We start from the raw sequence: 22,301 nt of genomic DNA, 5'->3' as shown, positions 1-22,301 counted from the left end.
CTTAAAAATGTTGGTATAAATATAAAATTCAACAGAAAAAACTGCCTATATTAATAACTTAGTAATCCAGATATACAGTGAGCCTCAAAAGTGAGTATACGCCAAAAAATATTTGATTTTTTTTAAGATAATGAAAATCCTAAAATTTATTCTTCGATTAAAATTTGAATGTTTCGGTTTGTTGGAGATTGAGTTGAATAATAGATTAGGTTGTAAGTCAGACTATAACGATTTTCATGATCCTAAAAAAATCAAAAATGTTTACTCACTTTTGAGGATGTGTGTAGATCAAAAATAGTTAAAAACATGTAAGAAAGTAAATAATACCCTACACTATGTAAAAGAGCAAAAACAATATTCTTTTAAAATTTCACTGAAGTGGGCCTTATATGGGAGCTATGACCAATAATGGACCGATCACCATAAAATTAGGTCGTTTGATTTATGTCTATATCAAAGTTAGATATGTTGAATTTTAAGCGATTTATGCACGTTAAAGTGATTTTCGGAAGCGGTTCTATATGGGAGCTATGACTAATTATGGACCGATCGCAACAAAATTTGGTGACATGAATTTTGTATATATAAAACTTATTTGGAGCGAAATTTGTGTAGATACATATATAAAGTAAACATTTATGACCGATAAAGTCCAATTTCGAGAGGACTAGGAGAAATAATGGACCGATTTCAGCCAGTTTCAATAGGTCCTTGGGCCGAAAAAGTTATATGTACCAAATTTTATAGAAATATCTTCAAAATTGCGACCTGTACTCTGCGCACAAGGTTTACATGGTCAGCTAGCCAACCAACCAACCAACCAGCCAACCAGCCAGACGGACATCGTTTAATCGACTCAGAAAGTGATTCTAAGTCTATCGCTATACTTTAAGGGTGTTAGACCAATATTTTTGGGCGTTACAAACATCTGCACAAACGCATTATACCCTCCCCACTATGGTGGTGTAGGGTATAAAAATCGAGGTAATCGTGGGTTTTTGCTTATATCTCAGCCATTTGTGGGCCGATTTTTCCGAATTTAAATAGCAAACTAATCGGAACTATAGCGAATATATTGATGTATGAATCATGTATGTAAGTTATTTGGGGGCTTCGTAAAAATGTTTTCAACATACAGACAGACAGGAGGACAGACGGACATAGCTATATCGACTCCGCTATCTAAATATAACGACCCAGAATATATATACTTTATTGGGTCGCAAATGAAAAATGCGACCCCATAAACTGAATGAAACACATCTTTTAGGTCAGTTCATTGTTCAAATTCTATATATTTGAAATTAATATTTTAATACAATTGTTAATCACTTATTTTTAAACGAAATGCATTTATTTTTGAGTGTACGATATGTATTAAATTAAAATAATAATACAAAATTTAAACAATACTTACTACATAATATGTAGTACGAGTATTAAATCCAGTGAAGGGGAGTGCGATTGAATATGTTGTGTGTAGTACGAATGACTTTGTGTTGTATGTAGTGTTTTTTGTAGCATGTTTTCATTTTTCGATTCAAGTTAACATGTGTTGTTTTAGCTTTGACCGAAAAAAGCATTCACAATTCCACTCAATCGAGTTTGAAACGTCGAATTGTTTTCAAGTCTAAAAAATTATTAGCGCACTTGCGCGTAATCACTCTTAATCACAAAACGCGCCAAAAAACAAAGTGTTGCACATTTTTATAAATTGTTAATGAAAAAGTTAAATGCCAAAATAACAAATATTTTAGAAAAAATATTGTTTTGACAAATTCTCTAGTAATTTGGTCAGTATTATAATACGAGTATTTAAATGAAGTGCGTGTGAGTGAGTAAGTTTGAAACGTGTTGTTTTCCTGCCACCAACCCAAAACGTGAGAATTTGATGTTCGTGTCCATTTCCCTTATTAAATATTAACGCCTTGCTGCTTTTCCACTTGGGTACCGGTATATTTTGATAGAATATTTAATATTCTGGCTCATAGGAAACAAAGTAATTATTTAACTATTTTAAACAGAAAATCATTAAAAATTAGTTTATTGATTTTTTTTAATTAAAATTAGAAACAAAGTTTTTCAAAAGTGACAAATATAAATAAAGTGTCTTACCTGAATATGGGAAATACAAGTTCGATTTGTTCGAATAAGAATGCCGTACGTCATTTCGATGACAATGGGTGAGTATTAACACATTGACGTTTTTAAATTATTGAATATATATGATTTATTAAGAATGTAATTGTCATGTAAATAGGTGTCTGACGAAATATTGAGATTAATCTTCAAATATGTGAATGTAACAAAATATTTGTAACGAGCAAAAATTTAAACTACCATTCTGGTAATTTTCTGAATTTCAGTGAATATACATGCACTTGAAATTCCGCAACAGAGATCCGAGGTATTTATATCTTCAGATTATATTCTTATGTCTTATCTTAGCCATTAAATCTTAGTTTGTCAATTGACAGCAGGAAAATGTATCCCTAATCCCACCCATTTAGAAGAATCACACTATTATGGGTAAATAGTTTAATAGCTATCTGTTCTCCACTGCTCTGATCCAATTAAAACTATTTACATAAATCACATTGAAGTAGGACCATTCCGTCTAATTCAAGTCCACCAATTTTTAGCCAAACTTCGTAAAGTGATAAGAAAGTAATTCAGACAAAGTCTTCAGTTATTAAAAAATTACAGTTTACTTTATATGAAAAGTTCCACACCCATTTTTCAGATTCCGCCCATTTTAGCTAAACTTCGTACAGTGGTAGCGAATATATCCGTACTAATCCCAAAGACTTTCACAATTAATTATTGTTCTCCAAATATTCGAAAATAACAATTTACGCTGTGTAAGATGCAACACCCACTAATTCAATCCGGATCATTTTCAGTCAACTATATTCAATGGTAACGAAATAAATCCTTCAACTCCGTACAGTAATAACAAATTGATTCATACAAAGTTCAAATACTTTCACAATTAAATTTTTCCAGATATTCGAAATTAACTATTTACTTTGTATGGTGCCAAGACCACATATCCATTCCCGCCGATTTTCAAAATGTTATTGGGACCAAAGTTTCCTAAAGATCTTTTTGCAATAATTTCAAACGAAATACTTCAGACCTCAGTAACTTTTTAACGACAAAATTTTTGTCGTTAAACCGTGAAAATACGGTTGGTCAACTTTTTTGTGTTTGTTAGATACGGACTGATTTGAGTTTTTAATATAAAAATTAACATGCTTTAATTATCTTTTTAAGATAAATTTGGACATATATTTGGTCAACTCTTATCAGTCATATTGTCATAATGTCCTAACATATCTCGTCTCGGCGGCTCGGCTTAACCGACTCTTAGGCATTCGGCGCAGGTCTCTGCTGGCTGGTTACGATAACACAATAAACATAGCATACATAGTAGTCTTATTTTAGGACTTTTTTTAGCTTGAAAAGCAATAAAAACCACTGTGAAATATTATGACATTATGAAACCTTGTGAATTGACCAATTATATTTATTTTGAAAAGCAATACAAACCACTGTGAAATATTAGGACAATATGACATTATAAGATACGTTGTGAATTGACCAATTGTATTAATTTTAGAAAATAATATTCGAATTTTAAGAGCAACTTTTATTTGGGGCATAATATCCATAATTAACACATTTCTGGAGTGTATAATGTTTATCCCTATATTCAATTTCCATTTCTGGCGATTTGATACGATTATAAACTTATATAAAAGTTATAAAATCGTTTTTAAGACAGTATTCAAAGAAGGAAATTCATCTGAATTTGTCGACTGCCCTTATAACAACACATATCTAAATTCTGAATTAATGATCACTTGTGGTGGCATAGACATATGTATTACACTGGGTTACTTTTATTTTTAGAAAAAAACTCTTGTTCTTTTGTTTTCAGTAGGTTTCGCGAACATATTTGGGTGAGCTGATGCTTGATTTTTTTATATATAAATGCGATTTTTATACATACACCGTATATATTATCTTTTCCACTAGTCAAACTTATGGATTTGGATCAACTATTAGCAAAAATTAAAACTAAGGTAGTTAAACAGATAAAATTTTAATTTGAATGTAAAAGATTCGATATAGCTCTGATTTTTGTAGAGCCAAATATTATTAATTTTTCATATACTCGAGTACCCCACATTAGAGAATTGAGACTCCTCCACCTTGTTCTTTAAAGTCCAAATTCAAAACTTATAATCAATAACACTATTTCTATAGTCATGGGGAATTTTATTAAAATCTAACTATCTGTTTAGAAATTGGAGATTTATTTCCATTTTTTTCGAAATTCCTCCATTGTGGAATGCGAATAAAATGTTATTCAATTTTGTTATGCTACCACTGGTCCGCACTTAGCTGAAACACTGAAAGAAACGAAAGATTCCGAGATTCATTCACGAATAAATATATCAAGGATGAAGATCTCTAATTACACAGTTTACAAAAAAATATTCATACTTTTTACCTTTATGGTATCGTCATAATTTTCGAAATTTATAAAGCTTTCAGCCTAACTACAAAAGCCTTAAAGTCGATTTTAAGTCCATAAAGTTGACTATTATTTAAAATGTCGTACCATGAAACAAATTTCAAATCTATCTTCTATATAAATAAAAATCAAATGTCGTTCGTTGGTAATTGCATCAGTTGAGAACGGCCGGACCGATTTAGACAAATCTTTTTTTAAAATGTTGGCCATAGTCTAACTTAGGTTTTACGGATTAAAAAATTGACCACGCCCACTTTTTTCGATTTATCCAAAATCGGAAAACGGCTGCACCAATTTTCCTAATTTTTTGTTTAAAGTATCATAGTAATCCAATTTAAGTTTAAACTGAAAGAAAAATTTACCACGCCAATTTTTTTCCAATCATCCACTTATTAAATATATTTGCAAAATACATCGATCTGTGATCACTCATATTTCAGACCAAAATTCGATTACTTATATAAAAACTCACAATATCTTAAATTATTAATAATTGGCCAATAAGAGTTTAATCAAGAAAAGGAGCTTGATCTGTGATCACTTATATTTCTGAACATAAATCGATTTTATATATATTCACCAAATTATACTTAAAAATATTTTTTTTTTTAATATTTTTATTTAAACAAAATCAAAATTTTTTTTTTAATGTTTTAAAATTTTTTTTAAAAAATTTTTTTTTACAAATTGTTTTTAATTTTTTTAAAAAAAAGTTTTTTCAAAATTTTTTTTTTAAATTTCTTTAATTAATTTTTTTGGAAAAAGAATTTATGACAAAAAAAAAATTTTTGATGAAAAAAAAATTCGGGTTAAAAAATATTTTTTTCCGATTTTGACCCATTGTATGTCCAACTTACTATGGTCTTATATACGTCGTTGCAAAGGTCTTTGAAATATCTATCATTAGATATCCATATTGTCTATATTAATGACTTAGGAATCCAGATATAGGTCAAAAATCGAGGTTGTCCTAGTTTTTTCCTTATATTTCAGCAATTTGTGGACCGATTTTCTCGGTTTTAAATAAGAAGAAGAAGGAAGAATTTCGGAGATATTGATGTATGAATCTGAAATCACTTATATTTCAGAACAAAAATCAATTTTTTATATAAAAACTCAAAATATCTAAATTCGCTAATAACTTGGCCAATAAGCGTTTAATCAAGATAAGGAGTTAGATCTGTGATCACTCATATTTCTGACCAAAAATCGATTTTTTTTATATGAAAACTCTCAATATCTAAAATCGTTAGCAACTTGGCCAGTAAGCGTTTAATCAAGAAAAGGTGCTTGATCTGTGATCACTCATATTTCAGACCATAATTAGATTACTTATATAAAAACTCAAAATATGTTCATTGATTTACATTCAGTTGTTGCAACCTTAGGTTTATTCGATTCATTGTACATATTTTAAAATCAAATGTAAATCAAATATAATCCAAACCTATATAAATAAAAATTATCATTCAACAATACGTTTTTTTTCTTTCTTTTTAACTATTTTTACCCTTTTCAAGCCGCTTTTCACAAATTCACAAATCGAACACAAGCATTTTTTTAATATTTTCTTTTTTTCAATGTTTTTCCCGAAGTTAGACGGCCTCAAATAACAAACCATTGTAAACTAGTATGTATTATCTTTAAAGTCATTCTATATAAAGTCGAATAACTAGAGTTCGATCGAATATTCTAATATAATTGGGATTCGGGCGATTACTGAGACTTTAAAAGAGCCCACTTGAAAAAAAAGTCATTCAAGTTTTTGATTTTCCAAAAAATTAAAAATCTTGAGTTACAAAACAATTACATATTTTGAAATATATCCTACTCGCACGATATATATCCCACTATGCTACCAAAAAGCTCTTAAAGCAATACACCTATGCTTTCTTTTGAGCAAAAAAAAATAAAAAAAGGGTCCATTTTGAAAAAAAATTTTAGATTTTGCAAAACATTTATTTTGATAGATATAAAACTCGCATCCCACTAAGCTTTCTTTTGAAGAAAATTGGCCCATTTAAAAAAAGTCAAACAAGTTTTTGATAATGGAAAAAAATTCTTTTTTGATTTTAAATCATTATGAATTAGCTAAATTTTGAATTAGCAAAAAAAGAATTAGCAGTTCATTTACAATTCATTTGAATTGAATTGATTTTGAATTAATTCAATTGAATTAGAAAAAATAATTAGGAATTCAAATTAATGAATCAATAATGAGTTGCAATCAATCAAATTCAAGAGCAAATCTCTAGGGGTAATGAAAAATTGCTCCTACCAAAATGAAAATATCCAGTATAAAAATTGAAAAGCCTTGTCTTGTATCCACGCATGATCAATGAAAACATGGTGTTTGGAGTTTGTTTCTTCAAGAAAAACTGATTTTTATTTAGAAATACGCTGAACGACAAAACACATTTAATATTCAAATAATCAAAAATCAGGAAAAATAACAATGTTTGTAATGCTTGCTGTCTTTTACATAACAAATTATTTGAATGACAAAACAACAGTGATGCAGATTTACTTAAAAAATCAATTCAAATTTCAATCAATTCAAATGAGTTGGAAATGAATTCAATTCAAATGAATTGCTAATTCTTTTTTTTAATTCATTGGAATTAATTCAAAATCAATTCAATTCAAATGAATTGGAAACGAATTGCAATTCATTTTTACCAAATTCATTTGAATTGATTCAAATTTCATTCAATTAATTTTTTTGTGTGAATGATTCGCGAATTAATTCAAAAATGAATTATTCATTTACAGCTCTGCTAAGAAGTTATATAAATGAGAAAAAACACATGTTTGGAGAGTTTTTGACCGATCTTGACAAATTTTCTCTGAATTACTATCCCATTGGACTAACTTTGGTGCAAATTTCATCCCGATAGGAAGACATGGATTTCAAAAATTGGTTCACTTGACATGAAATTCCCTATAGATATAATGATGAGAAAAAACATTTGTCATCGTTTTCAATTTTTCATTACCATTTTTGGGCCTTGAGACTCCGCTTTGGACTTTGAAGTCCAAATTGAAAATATACAATAAACTACACCACTTCTATAGCTATGGGAAATAACAGATTTATTTAAATTTTTTATTGTTATTTAATTCTTATTTAATAGTGTTTACGAACTTTGTACACATTCGTGTTGTTTACAGATAAATAACTGATCTTGTTCTGCCCTGTTGGCAGAACACTGGGGAATAATATTAAAATGTTTGTAAATATATGTATTTGTCTCACTGTAAGTGTATTTTAATTACAAATGTCTACTTTTTAAAATACATACTTAATTTAAATAAGTAATATTTTTGAAAGTTCTACATTTTAATTTTATGACTTCATTACGAATGAATGTTAAATTGTATATAGACAACCAAAACAAAATTGAATTGAATGAATAAACATACAAGTACAAAAAAACACTCAAAAAATAATAAAGAAAAAACTTGAAATCCTTCAAGTGACTTTCATACAGCATTCAAGATTTCAATTATAAGTTGCATTTCAAAAATGCGGGGAATGGACGTTACGAAAACAATAGCAAAATGATCTAATTGAAAACCGTCGTCTAATTATTCGCAGTAAATAAATAACTACAAAAAATACATAGTTTAAGTATTTAACAGACACGCAATTGAAGCACGCATTTTTTATACACGCATTAATTAGTTCAAATACTTAAATAAATGTATGTGTAAACCTTTGAACAAGCTCACACGACAGGTTCGAGTGTTTAGTAAACAGGTGTATAATTAAAATAAATTTAATACAAACGGAAAAAAAATCTCATATTAAGAATGTTTGACAATGACTCCACTACCCAACGACCACTTGTACACTTGTTTTCTATGTATAATTAAGGATGAATGTCAATGCGATTGTGAATGCAGTCAGTGTACCTTCAAAAAAAATGTTTGAATTCGACCAACATAAAAAAAAACCTATAATCAACTGATAATTGAGTCCATACGAATTCTAGGTCAATACATGGATTTTGTATATTGTATGGAAAAGTTAACAGGCAAGTGTTTCTATTTGGTAACTGGAATCTTTATACAATATCAAACCATCTTTTTTGTTTGTATTCGAATAAAAAACATACAAAATAACAAACCATTGTAATTAAGTTTTAATGAACTGCACATAAAACAACTCAAGCGTTGAAAATGTAATTAAATACTTAAAATTAACTAAGCTCTTTTTCATATGAATAATGACTTTGTACTTCTTCTACTTTTGTAGGTTTGACTTCGATAAGTCAGTTAGTTTCTTTTGTTAGTTTTGACTTTAATTTAATAAATTGCTATTGTTTAAGTTTAACAGCACACAGTGGTTTAGAAACTTTTTATTTTGGAAATAATTCGGTGGCTCGTGAACAATTGGAGATACGAGCATCAGCAATATAATTTCAAATAGTTAGTGCTGGATGTTTCAGAAATGGTTTGTATATATTTACATGGGTTCTAGTGGGCGGCCCCTCAAATATGCTCACCGATCGGTCCTACAAAAATTTATTTATATAGTACTTGAAAATATCTACAAAAAATATTCTTACATGTGTGGATTATATCTTTTAGTTCAAGAGATATTTGTGTTGACAATTTTATTTTTTTTAATTTTTCGTTGACTTTTTTTCGCTAATTTTTTTAAAAATATCAAATATATTTCTGATAAAATTTCAAATAAAATATATTGAAGAAAGTTTCATATAAGTAGTTATCTGGTCCATATAAAAAGTTACACCCATTTAAATTCGGAATATCTAAAATAGAGCATATTTTTTCCTAAAAATGTTTTCATATTATTTTTCTTAACATAAACAAAATATCGTACATATTTTGTAAAGGGTGTTTTTTAAAGCCCAATAGAACATGAAATTGTAAAAAATAACACGAAATAGTAAATTTTATTCAAAAAAGGTTTTTATTCGAAAGCTCAATTTGAAAATGATTTCAGATTTTCTTGACGGGCCACTTTTTCGATCATTTCTGGTGTCAATTATTGCTGGTTTATCAGAATAAATCAGAATCCAAATGACAGGTCCATTTCTCGAAATCAAATTATCGCCAAAATTTCATTTCAATAAATCGATGGTTTGCGGTGCCGTATGGCACGTATCGCCATGCTGTTGTAACCACATTTCGCCCGGATCAATGTCATCCATATTTTCAAACAAAAAATAATTGATCATGGTGCGGAAACGATCTCTATTGACCGTAACGCGAGCTCCGGCTCCATTTTTTAAGAAGTAAAGTCCGATGATACCACCAGCGTGTAAACCGTACCAAACGGTGCATATTTCTGGATATAATGGCGTCTGTAGAGTCTGTTGCGGATTGGTCTCACTACATATGGGCAATTTTGTTTATTAACACATTCAAAGTAAATTTGGTAGCGTTGTTTAAGTGTCAATCTATTCATGATGATTTCCCAGAGTATACTGATCATAAATGTCAAAAAGTTACAGTTAATCCTTTCGTAAGTTCTATTGGGCTTAAACAAACACCCTTTATGTGTTTTTGAAAGAAAACTTAGCGTGTAAAAAGAAACTGTGTACTATGTCAAGTATTTGGTATTATTGAAAACCTTAAGATTAGCGGATTAACAATATAAAAGAATAACATTTATCATGAAAACCTAAAGTCGAATTGGTGTAAAATTCGAACGGACTTTTAATCAATGAATTAATAACTTTTGTCATTGCCTGCACTTAAATGCAAAAATACCTGAAACGGGAAAAATATGTTCCCAAAATTTGTAAATATAAAATTCGCCATTACATCTACAAACCACCTGAGAAACACCTCGGCACTATTTGAAATTTCATTAAGAAATCTCCAATCCTTCACGAGCTACCGAATTATATCCAAAATAAAAAGTTTATAAACCACTGTGCAGCAGCAGTTCTTAAACATCTTAATTTTCGCTAGCTGCTTTTAAATTCATCAAATTACACAGATCTGATATTTATTTTATTTTATAAATTCAAAATGAAGCCAGATTTATTTTCTTTAATGCAATTCGTGTTGCACAACCATGTAACCGTTTAATATCTAATTGATGGACCATATTTTTTCACATTATTAAACAAAAACCAAATTTACCGTTGATCAGTTATTTCTTCAAGATGTTTATGGTTTATTCGCATAAACCCGAGATTTCACAAAACCCCACCAAAGAAAACAATCGCACAGTGGCGCCCGTAGAACAAATGAGGTTGCAAAAATCAAAAATTACATGTGCCTAAAAATATTAAATAAAACTATTTTGCAGTAAATTGTCCAACGATTTCAAATATGCTATCAAATATTACAATCAGATTTTTGGTTCAGAAGATATGGCCCTTCAAAGTTGACTGATTTTCAGTTTTCAAAAAAACAGACCATTTTTAAGTAAATTGGTGGATCGTCATTATTTTTGATTCTATTGATAGATCTATTTATTAGGAAAAGAGTAATGTTTCTCAACTTTAATGGAAAATAAAAAAAACTATCAATTTCTATATTTGCCATATTTTCAAAATATGTTCTTTGATATTACTTTACCTAATGCAAACATTTCTATCTAACCGTTCTTGCCCCATTTTTTGCTAGAGGTAAAATTTTGAAAAAAGATATGTTTCCAAAAATGACATAATATAACATTGAAAAACCAAACAAAAATTTTTTTTTCCAAACAAATTTTTCTTTTTTAATCTTTTTAGGAATAATTTTAAATCATAAAAGCCTTTAAAAAGAAACATAAACAATAATTTTCAAACACTCATTTCATAGGCTGATCAATTATCTATCATATGCTTTTTAAGTTTTTTGATTATCTCATTTGGTTCAAAAGTTATGATTTTTGCAACGAAAAAACTCAAATGGCGCCACTGTGCGTCGTTAAATCGCATTATCTTGGTGGCCAGTTGACAACAGAATTTCGTGAGATAATTTGATCAGGAAATCATTGCAGCATGCGCAGTGTTGCAGGTGTCGCCGTCTTGCTGAAACCATATGTCGTCCAAATCCATGCAGTCCAGTTGAGGCCACAAGAACTCCGTTATCATGTTCTGTAACGAATTCCGTTAACAGTTATTGCAATTTCGGCCTCATCTTCAAAAAAGTGAGGCCCAATCACGCAGCCTGACCAAAATCCATTGTGGGTGCATTTGTTTCTCATTGATTGCATGAGGATTTTCTGCGCCCAAAATTCTACAATTTTGTGTATTCATGAAGCCATTCAGATGGAGATGCACTTCATCTTCGGGATTTCGCCGACACTCTCGTTTACAACACCAATGCAAATAGGTCTGGCGAGCCACTTTTTTTGGCCAAAGCTAAAATATTCACTTATATACATAATTGCATACAAAAGATACAATTAATAACAAAAAACATAGATTTTATTAAGTTTTTAATAATTTATTTATTTTTCTTGTTTTTTACTACCACTCTGCCAAACTCTGAGTAAATCAAAATTTATGTCGGAAATGCGTTTCTGAAAAAATTGTGAGACCTCATGAACCTTGACAAAAAAAAATTAAGCTCATATCATTTAGTACTGGTGCTGGCATTATCGAAATATTAAGAATCACTGACGACAATTAAACCATAAATATAATCAATGAAATTCACACATTTATGTACATTTAACATGCAATTTATATATTTTTTTATAAAAAAAATCATAATTATTGCAATTTTTACTATATGGTGTCCTTCTAACATATAAAACTACTTAATTGAATGAGTCATATCAGACTTTAACAAAGATATTGTATTAAACAATCAATAGAGGTTCAATTTCACCTCTTAGTTAAAATGCATAAAAAAAAATAACAAATTGAAACTCGCACTTGAACTTAACTCTATTCAAGTGCATAACAGGCGATGAGAAATAAATGTGTGAACGGGTAACACAATTGAAAAATTATCATTCAATTTTGGCAGAGATGTAATTAAGTTTTATCAATTGGTAAAAAACAAGGGGTTTTGTAGTTTAGTTTCATTGTGTCAAATGACAAATTATTATTTAATTATAAGTTTAATTAATGCTTTAAAATCGACAATTGTTAATAACACTTTTTTTTACAAATTATTGATTTCCTGAACTTTGAAATTTCTAAAAAAAAATGTAGCTATGGGAATATTGTTTTTAAAATATTTTTAAGATTTTATTTGAATTAAATAATTTTGCATTAATGAAACAGTTGCAAAAGCTGCATTTGCAACATTTGAGTTGAATGTTAAAAGATTATTAAACTGTATGTAAATGTTAAATTAACGATTAATCTTAAGGGATGAGCATTGTTGCAGCGAATATTATTCAAATTTGAATACTGACAAGATCTAACAAAAACATTTTTGATAGAAGGCATATATGAAGATTTTCCGTTGAAGTCATGTAAGGAGAATGTCTACATTAGGCGATATTTTTGGCATACCATCACGTGATGGCCAATGTTGTATAAGTAATGAAAATCATTTTTTTAGGTCATTTGGAATCAAAAACATCACTCACCAACACCAATTTCTAAAATAAACCAAATTTTTTTTTCTCTGAAAAATTATATAAATAATTTCATATTTATACCCTACACCACCATAGTGGGGAGGGTATTATGCGTTTGTGCAGATGTTTGTAACACCCAAAAATATTAGTCTAACACCCACCTTAAAGTATACCGATCGACTTAGAATCACTTTCTGAGTCGATTAAACGATGTCCGTCCGTCCGTCTGGTTGGCTGGCTGGCTGGCTGGCTGGCTGTCCATGTAAACCTTGTGCGCAGAGTACAGGTCGCAATTTTGAAGATATTTCGATCAAATTTGGTACATATTACTTTTTCGGCACAAGGACCAAGCCTATTGAAACTGGCTGAAATCGGTCCATTATTTCACCTAGCCCCCATACAAATGTCCCCTCGAAATTGGACTTTATCGGTCATAAATGTTTAATTTATCTATGTATCTACACAAATTTCGCTTCAAATAAGTTTTATATATACAAAATTCATGTCACCAAATTTTGTTACGATCGGTCCATAATTAGTCATAGCTCCCATATAGACCCGCTTCCGAAAATCACTTTAACGTGCATAAATCGCTTAAAAATGTTGGTATACACACAAAATTCAACATTGTTAACTTTAATATAGACATAAATCACACGACCTAATTTTATGGTGATCGGTCCATAATTGGTCATAGCTCCCATATAAGGCCCACTTCCGAAAATCACTCGAAAATATAAATTATTGATATTTTAAAAGAAAAATATTTTTACTCATTTACTTGGTGTAGGGTATTATATGGTCGGGCTTGACCGACCATACTTTCTTACTTGTTATACCCTACACCACCATAGTGGGGAGGGTATTATGCGTTTGTGCAGATGTTTGTAACGCCCAAAAATATTAGTCTAACACCCACCTTAAAGTATACCGATCGACTTAGAATCACTTTCTGAGTCGATTAAACGATGTCCGTCCGTCCGTCCGTCCGTCCGTCTGGTTGGCTGGCTGGCTGGCTGGCTGTCCATGTAAACCTTGTGCGCAGAGTACAGGTCGCAATTTTGAAGATATTTCGATCAAATTTGGTACATATTACTTTTTCGGCCCAAGGACCAAGCCTATTGAAACAGGCTGAAATCGGTCCATTATTTCACCTAGCCCCCATACAAAGTCCCCTCGAAATTGGACTTTATCGGTCATAAATGTTTAATTTATCTATGTATCTACACAAATTTCACTCCAAATAAGTTTTATATATACAAAATTCATGTCACCAAATTTTGTTACGATCGGTCCATAATTAGTCATAGCTCCCATATAGATCCGCTTCCGAAAATCACTTTAACGTGCATAAATCGCTTAAAAATGTTGGTATACACACAAAATTCAACATAGTTAAATTTAATATAGACATAAATCACACGACCTAATTTCAAGGTGATCGGTCCATAATTGGTCATAGCTCCCATATAAGGCCCACTTCCGAAAATCACTCATGAATATAAATTATTGAAATTTTAAAAGAAAAATATTTTTACTCATTTACTTGGTGTAGGGTATTATATGGTCGGGCTTGACCGACCATACTTTCTTACTTGTTTTTTTTTGCAAGTGTGAGGGATACTTCCCTTATTTAAAAATTATCTTTTGAAGTATGTCCGCAGTTATTATTAAAATAAAAAATATTGTTTTTCAAAATAATTGAAAAAATTGAATGAAAAACTTTATCGCGTTTGGTGCGTGAACTTTTTTAACAACCGCGAAAAAATAATACCGTGGTTTTTTATATTTTTTAATACTCTATACGACTATGCTATGCCAATTTGCATATTTGCAAAAATTGTCAATAGTTATATCCCTAGTTTACATAGGAACTATTAAAAGGCTTGCAATTGAAAGCCTAATTGAAGGTCTGCTGAGGTAGGCCTTTAATGACAGTTGTCAGGGAAAATATTCTTAATGAATTCATCACAAAATCTGAAGAATGAACTTTAAAGATTTACGTGTGTAGTTTTATATATAAATACTACTCCACGTGAACGATAGAAAATAATATTTTTTAGAAGATTTACCTTCTTCTGATTTCATGTAACTCAGAAATCTCAACTACTTGTAATACTGCTGGGAAGATAGCAGTATTACAAGTAAGTAGTTTACAATGTATTCATTTTAGACAGTAATTTTTGAGTCATATCTAATTAATTGCCTAGCGATGGTTACTTTATACATTCCATATAATCTAGTGTGTAGTCCCTTTGTTGTGCTGAACTTTAGAAACTAGTTATTTTACCCACCATAAGTAATCTATTGGAGAGTTGCCTTTGTAATCTATGTAGGATCAATTGACTCCTGTCTAGGACATGAACATGTTACAATTTTAAATGCACGGACTCTAAGGACTCCACATGAGCGGCGCTGTGGTTCTCAAATTAGGACATTTCAGACATGTTAATTATTAAAAAGCTTTTCTGGATAGATTTTAATATATTCTTTGTTGATGTGATGTTTATCTCTTATAGTTAACGAGATATATGCATTTGATAATTAAAATTTCCAAAATTGACCATAACTTGATCCAGAAAATATCGGACAGAATTTAGCACCAATTGCATTCAAATTTCTTATGTTAGTTATAATGCATTTATATATTTTTGAATGGCATCTCTACAGGGATATCTTTCTAATATAAAACGCTTTAAATATACCAATAGCGGTTTCTTTAGGACCTTTCAAATTTAACCTAATTTTTTATCGAAATTTTGAATTTAGGCTAAATAATAGAAAATCCCAAAACTGGGATTTCAAAAAGGGCAACAGTTTTAGATATTATAATGTTCATATTATTCTTTTACATTCAAATTATTCTTTTACCCGCCCCAGTGATTTAATGTTATGATAAATATTTGTCAAGTATAGACAGAGGGTAATGGTTTCTATCATAGGAAAGAAATTAAAAATGAAAATGGACTTAACCTTCTAACCCGCAAGAGTGCCTCAAGGCATTCATTACAAAACACAAATTATCTCAAAAAGTAATTATAATAATAAATTACAATAAATTATATTGGTGAGTGATTTTCGAAATGGGCCTTATATAGGAGTTATGACCAATTATGGACCGATCACCATGAAATTATATCGTGTGATTTATGTCTATATGAAAGTTATTTATGTTGAATTTTATGTGTAAAGAGATTTGTGGAGATTTATGCACGTTAAAGAGATTTTCGGAAGCGGGTCTTATATGGGAGCTATGACTAATTATGGACCGATCATAGCAAAATTTGGTGACATGAATTCCGTATATATAAAACATATTTGGAGCAAAATTTGTGAAGATACCTATACAAATTTAACATTTTTGACCGATAAAGTCCAATTTAGAGAGGACATTTATATGGGTGCTTGGGCCGAAACAATTATATGCACCAAATTTTATCCAAATATCTTCAAAATAGCGACCTGTACTCTGCGCACAAGGTTACATGGACAGCCAGCCAGTCAAACAGCCAGACGGACGGACGGACGAACATCGTTTAATCGACTCTGAAAGTATAATAGGTGGGTGTAATTTATGGTGGGTGTTAAGGTAGGGTCACACATGGCAAATATTTGCTCAAAAAAGCGTAACCACTTTTTTTAGTACAAATTTGTTTGACGCGTTTACTCTTACAAGTGTTTTGTAAGATCAAACAGCATCAAATAAAATAAAAGAATTTTTTTGTTTTGAATCATCCTAAGTAAAATAAGTTTTTGAAATAAATAAAAGAATTCAAATGTATTTTATTTAGTGGTTACGTATTTTTCGTCAAATATTTGTCATGTGTGACCCTACCTTTAAACTAATATTTTTGGGCGTAACAAACATCTACACAAACGCATAATACCCTCCCCACTATGGTGGTGTAGGGTATAAAAAGGTAAACTTGTGGGTTAAAATCTATTTATTTTCCAATTTTTCCTTAGCGGTTTTATTGGAATGACAAAAATCAAAACCGGTTTTTTCAAATACACACTTTTTCAGTAAAACCAGAAACCAGTTTTTTGGACACACAGTAATAAAAAATTTTAAATTATTATTCTTTTATATTTTCCAAAATGTTACATTTCAGAAAATATAAATACAATTTTTTTTATTTTCTGTATAACTACAAATTAATGTAAGTAAGTAACTACTTTTTTCGAAAAAAAATAAAGGTCTGAAAACGATTTTTTTACATTTGGAAGTACTTTTTCTGACAAAAAAATTGCAAAACACAATTTTTTTATTTCATTTTTTTAGCTATAACGATATTTTCAAATCGAATCGAGAAGACAAATTCGGCATCATTTTTAATTTTGTATATATCCGAGGAACCCAGCTTTAGGGCCTTGAGACTCCAACCCCTTAAGTTTAAATTCAAAATTCGAAACATAAACTCAACTACACCTGTTCTATAGCCGTGGGAAATTGTATTCAAATTGTATATACATATTTTACTACATCTAGGGAAATTAATCAGCGGACTAATTAATATTTAGTAACTAAAAATAATTATACAAATTATACCAAAATGGCAACTCTAATACAGTAACGTCACCAACGAATTCAGCAGCTTTCAGTTCTTTGTTGGCATAATTACATTATTTATTATAACCTACGGAGAAACATACATTAGACGAATGAATATATTATTGTCGCCTCCGTTTTGTTGTTCTATTTTACAAAATTCGATTTTTTATTTTGCAAAGCAAATTGTATGCTAGCGGCATGTAAACAAACTGATAATGAAATGAACTTTCTAAAACAAAGATTTTCTTTAATTTTCCTCTATATATTCTTGGCAAATCAGTTGATTTACAAACGTCCAAAGGGCAGGACAGTCGAATATACATAGTTAACGTTTCTTTAGAAATTGAATAACTTAATAGGTTATTGATTTATTTCTTTTAAATATTTGAATATACAGACATAAATATACATACATATGTATGTACTTCAAAGTTCATTGTGTTAAAATTTACATTTCTATTATTTTCCACTATTAATTTTAAATTACAAAACAAAAGTTGATAAAAAGAAAAAGAAATAAGATAAAAAAAATATGCAGATTAAAATTTTACAACCACTTTTAATGTCAACAAGATATTTGCGTTATGGCAATCGGTAAGTTTGGAAATTTATTACAATTTTGTTTTTGGCAGACCAGAAATCAGCTGTTGGTGTTATTCATTTACTAATTTGTATTCTTTTTTATACCCTTCACCGTCGTGAGAAGGGTATACATAAGTTTGTCATTCCGTTTGTAATTTCCACAATATAATTTTCCGACCCTATAAAGTATATATATTCCGGATCCTTATAGATAGCGGAGTCGATTAAGCTATGTCCGTCTGTCTGTCTGTCCGTCTGTTTGTTGAAATCAATTTTCTGAAGACCCCAGATATCTTCGGGATCCAAATCTTCAATAATTCTGTCAGACATGCTTTCGAGAAGTTTCCTATTTAAAATCACCAACATCGGTCCACAAATGGCTAAGATATGAGGAAAAAACCAGGACAACCTCGATTTTTGACCTATATCTGGATTACTAAGACATTAATATAGACAATATGGATAACTAATGATAGATACATAAGACCATAGTAAGTTGGACCTACAATGGGTCAAAATCGGAAAAAATAATTTTTAACCCGATTTTTTTTTCAGCAAAAAAAATTGAAAAAAACCATAAAAAAAATTTTTCAAATTAAAAAAAACAAAAATTTTTTAAATTAAAAAAAAAATTTTATGTTACAAAAAAAACAAATGAAACAAAAATAAATTTTGTTTACCTAAAAATATTTGAAATTTTTATTTTGAAGTATAATTTGGTGAAGGGTATAAAAGGTTCGGCACAGCCGAATATTGCTCTCTTACTTGTTTTATAATACATTGTTATTTGTTTGTATTTTTGCTGATAATGAATGAAGAAATGTTTTCTTCGTCGTAACATCAGACGACTTATTGAGTATAAAGTACCTGTTTACTATTTGTTATCATTTCTACAGCTTGCTGTCTAATGATTATAAAGTGATTTTTGTACTCTTAACATTTAATTATAAAAATAAACAAATCAAACACTGAACAAAATTCATTGTTCTAAAATCGTTGGGACCAGTAATAAGCCAGATGATATTAATGTTAGCCAGAAAATAAATATACATACATATTTATTTCAAATTCCTTGCAACAATTCTATGTTATTCTTTATTCATTTCTTTATACATTTGAATTTGTTCATGAATATCCGAAAGATTTATTATTTTGTATGAAAATGCTGACTATTTTTCCCTTTATTCAATACAAAAAACTAACTACTCGATACCTTCAGAGTTGTATTTTTCATAAGGGAAAAAACTTCAATATAAGTCAGTGAAAAGGTGTAACTCTGTTTGTCGAAATAAAATTTTTTTAGAATTCAGATTTTAAAAGTATTGAGTAGTATCAAGTACCCAAACAAATGTATTCAGTAGTCATAAGTACCGACATTTTACAAGTCTAGTTACTACGGAGCGATAAATGACGGCTGGTGGCATACGTTACAAAATATGTAATGAAGTTTAAAACGGCGGCAAAATTTAAAACTCCTTTTGCAAAAACAGAACTTCATATGCGTAAAATATGCTTAACTAAATGAGAATTATACCAATACTTTTTACGACACGTTATTACTTATAAATATTTACTCACATATCAGTTAATAAATAAGTCATTATTATACTAATTCTAAGTAATGCAGGTGATATGTACTAATCAAAAGAAAAGTATGTTATTCAATAATTGCAAGTCATTACCAAAGTATTGCTAAATATTTTTTGGAATTCGTTAAAAAAAATATATATTTTCTATAACAAAATGTTTACCAAAATAAGTTAATAATAAGCGGCAATTTGTTATAACCTATTTTTAAATAGAAATATTTCTGGGAAACATTTCTTACTTTTTTCAGTGTAGCATCAATTCTTGAAAAATAAAATTAAAAAAAATTATAAAATAAATAACAATAATTATGCGAATCATCAACACCTTCCAAAAAAAAGTGTTTTTAAAATTAGCCGACATGACTTGACAAATCTCTACAAAAAAATATTAGAGGTCAATTTAGAATCTTTGTGAAATCATATTCACTTTAACTTTTCTTAAGTTGCCAAATATTTACTTAAAAATGGGGTATCCACTATCCACTAACAAAAGTTTTCAATGGAAGGTATTGTACTGTACTGGAAAATGAGTGGCTTTCTACGATAAAGCTCAAATTGTATATTAATCATATTAGCAATACCTATTTTTGAAATTTTAAATATGACCACTATTTAAATGAGATAAGGGAAGCTTTATGATCCATAATGAGACCATAGACAGTTTTAGCAAATACCGAATAAAATCTATTGGTAAAATAGAATTTTTGAAATGTCGAATTCTACTTAATATACATATTTATGTATGTATAAGACTTTCTTAACAATGTTCAAGAAACCACATATGAACACCATTTCTAAGGTTATTTGAAATGGCATTCTAGTTTAGCTCTTAGGAGCAGAAAGAATCAGCAAATGGCGAACTATAATTACAAAAGAAACTTTTAAAAGAGGAAAATGTTTCAGATATTTTGGATAATTTAATGGGGAGCTTTTGTATTAATATATCTCAAAACAGAGACAGTTCTAGCCATAGAGAAATATACATAGAGTTCCGCAGGGAGTATTTGTCCTTGTCTACGCCCAAGTCAAATATTATCCCTATCGGATCAGCCGTTTAGAAATGCCAGACTTACTTCGTTTATGGCAGGCCAAGTTTCCTTGCGTGGTTGCAAAAAGTGAAGTGACCGGTAACATCACTAAATAGGGAGCGTGTTAAGCCAAGTGGACATGTTGTCCGCCCTCGGTTTAGTCGGCGCCATATCGTCCAGGTTATAGTACATGTGGGTTCTCAACCCCATCTTATTTGAGCGAGCACATAGTAGATGATATTAATTTGTAGTTCGCATTTTTTTAACGGAATCCCGCATAGGAAGTATATGTCTCCGTTAGGCAGCATGACGCCTTTTTTCGCCAAATCATCAGCAACACAGTTGCCCGTAATATCTCCGTGTTCACGTACCCATGTGAGTACGACGGTTCAATATCTCGCCATCCTGTTTAGGGATGCCCTGCAACTATTAATTGAAAAAATTACTCTCTTTTCACACAAATGGGTGATACAATAACCAACGAGGTAATGAAAGGAGATATAAAATTCCAGAATTCAGACTTCCACGACTGTATGGTACTTTTCTGAAAACTTCAAGCGAAGCCCAATATCTTGGCGTAATTTTGGACTCTAAGCTCTCTCAAATGCATTTCTGCTAAGTCATAAACAATCGGGCGGACTAAATCGATTACTTGATAACTGCACGGTTTTCCAGACAGACATCTATGTCATCGATACAGCCGCGAGAAGAATTCGAGAACTGAATATCGAAAATTGGACAGCCTTGCATCAATCAAGAATCCAATGTTATTAGGTCGAATTGTCTGCCACGACATCACGTCCAGTATGAGGCCATCAGGGGAATTAAAATATCTGATGAATGCGCAAAAGAGTAGTCCCTAGACATAACTCTTGCGCAAAGGGATATTCACACTCCCTTGATGATGGTATCGAAATATATAGATGAATGGGCTTTGAGTGAGACGGAACTCAGATGGTCGAAAACTCTTTTGGCTCTTAGTAGGAATTCGATTAGGCTTCTTACGGTTATAATCACTGGGCACTGTATGATTGGACATACATATGTCGGAACGTATGTCTATTGTAGAAGTTGTTTGGACGAAGAGGACGAGGAATCGGTACAACACCTTCTATGTGACAAGAGCGCAAACTACAACATCTTGGTTGCCCTCTTTTTCAAGATCTGGACTGTCTCAGAGATGTGTCACTAGTAAATATTATCACAGGAATCATATAGTCAACGAAACGATTCTCCCTTCATGTATGAAGTCTCAGCATAAGGGGTGTAGTATTTCTAATGGTACCAGAATGGGCCACCACAATTCTGGTAACTCTATTGCATCCTTATCCACAACATTCACGCACAAACATGCTGATCAAAAAGTTTATACGAATTTTAAAACCTATTAAAAATATGACATCATTTGCAAATTCCCACCATTAAAACGGTCGTTTATTTAAAACTTGATTAGGTGTATTTTTTTAACGAAAATTTTCTTATTAATATGTAATTACAA

At 30.3% G+C, this 22,301-nt stretch overlaps 1 protein-coding gene across 2 annotated transcripts in view; it reads left to right on the top strand.

Moving 5' to 3' along the window:
• The first annotated feature begins 2,106 nt into the window (after positions 1-2,106).
• LOC135963321 (NADP-dependent malic enzyme-like) overlaps positions 2,107-22,301 on the top strand; it is a 36,373-nt gene continuing 16,178 nt past the window's right edge. The window contains exon 1 of one of the 2 annotated variants that reach the window (XM_065515127.1): positions 2,107-2,183. In XM_065515127.1, the coding sequence (XP_065371199.1) occupies positions 2,122-2,183 (62 nt within the window). In that variant the 5' untranslated portion in view covers positions 2,107-2,121. Of the gene's footprint in view, positions 2,184-17,901; positions 18,199-22,301 lie in introns of those variants that run through there. The other variant, XM_065515126.1, reaches the window with a different exon arrangement.

This window comes from Calliphora vicina, chromosome 1, assembly GCF_958450345.1.
Source record: "Calliphora vicina chromosome 1, idCalVici1.1, whole genome shotgun sequence".
Classification (NCBI taxonomy): domain Eukaryota; kingdom Metazoa; phylum Arthropoda; class Insecta; order Diptera; family Calliphoridae; genus Calliphora; species Calliphora vicina.
This window is presented reverse-complemented; position numbering and strand designations above follow the sequence as displayed.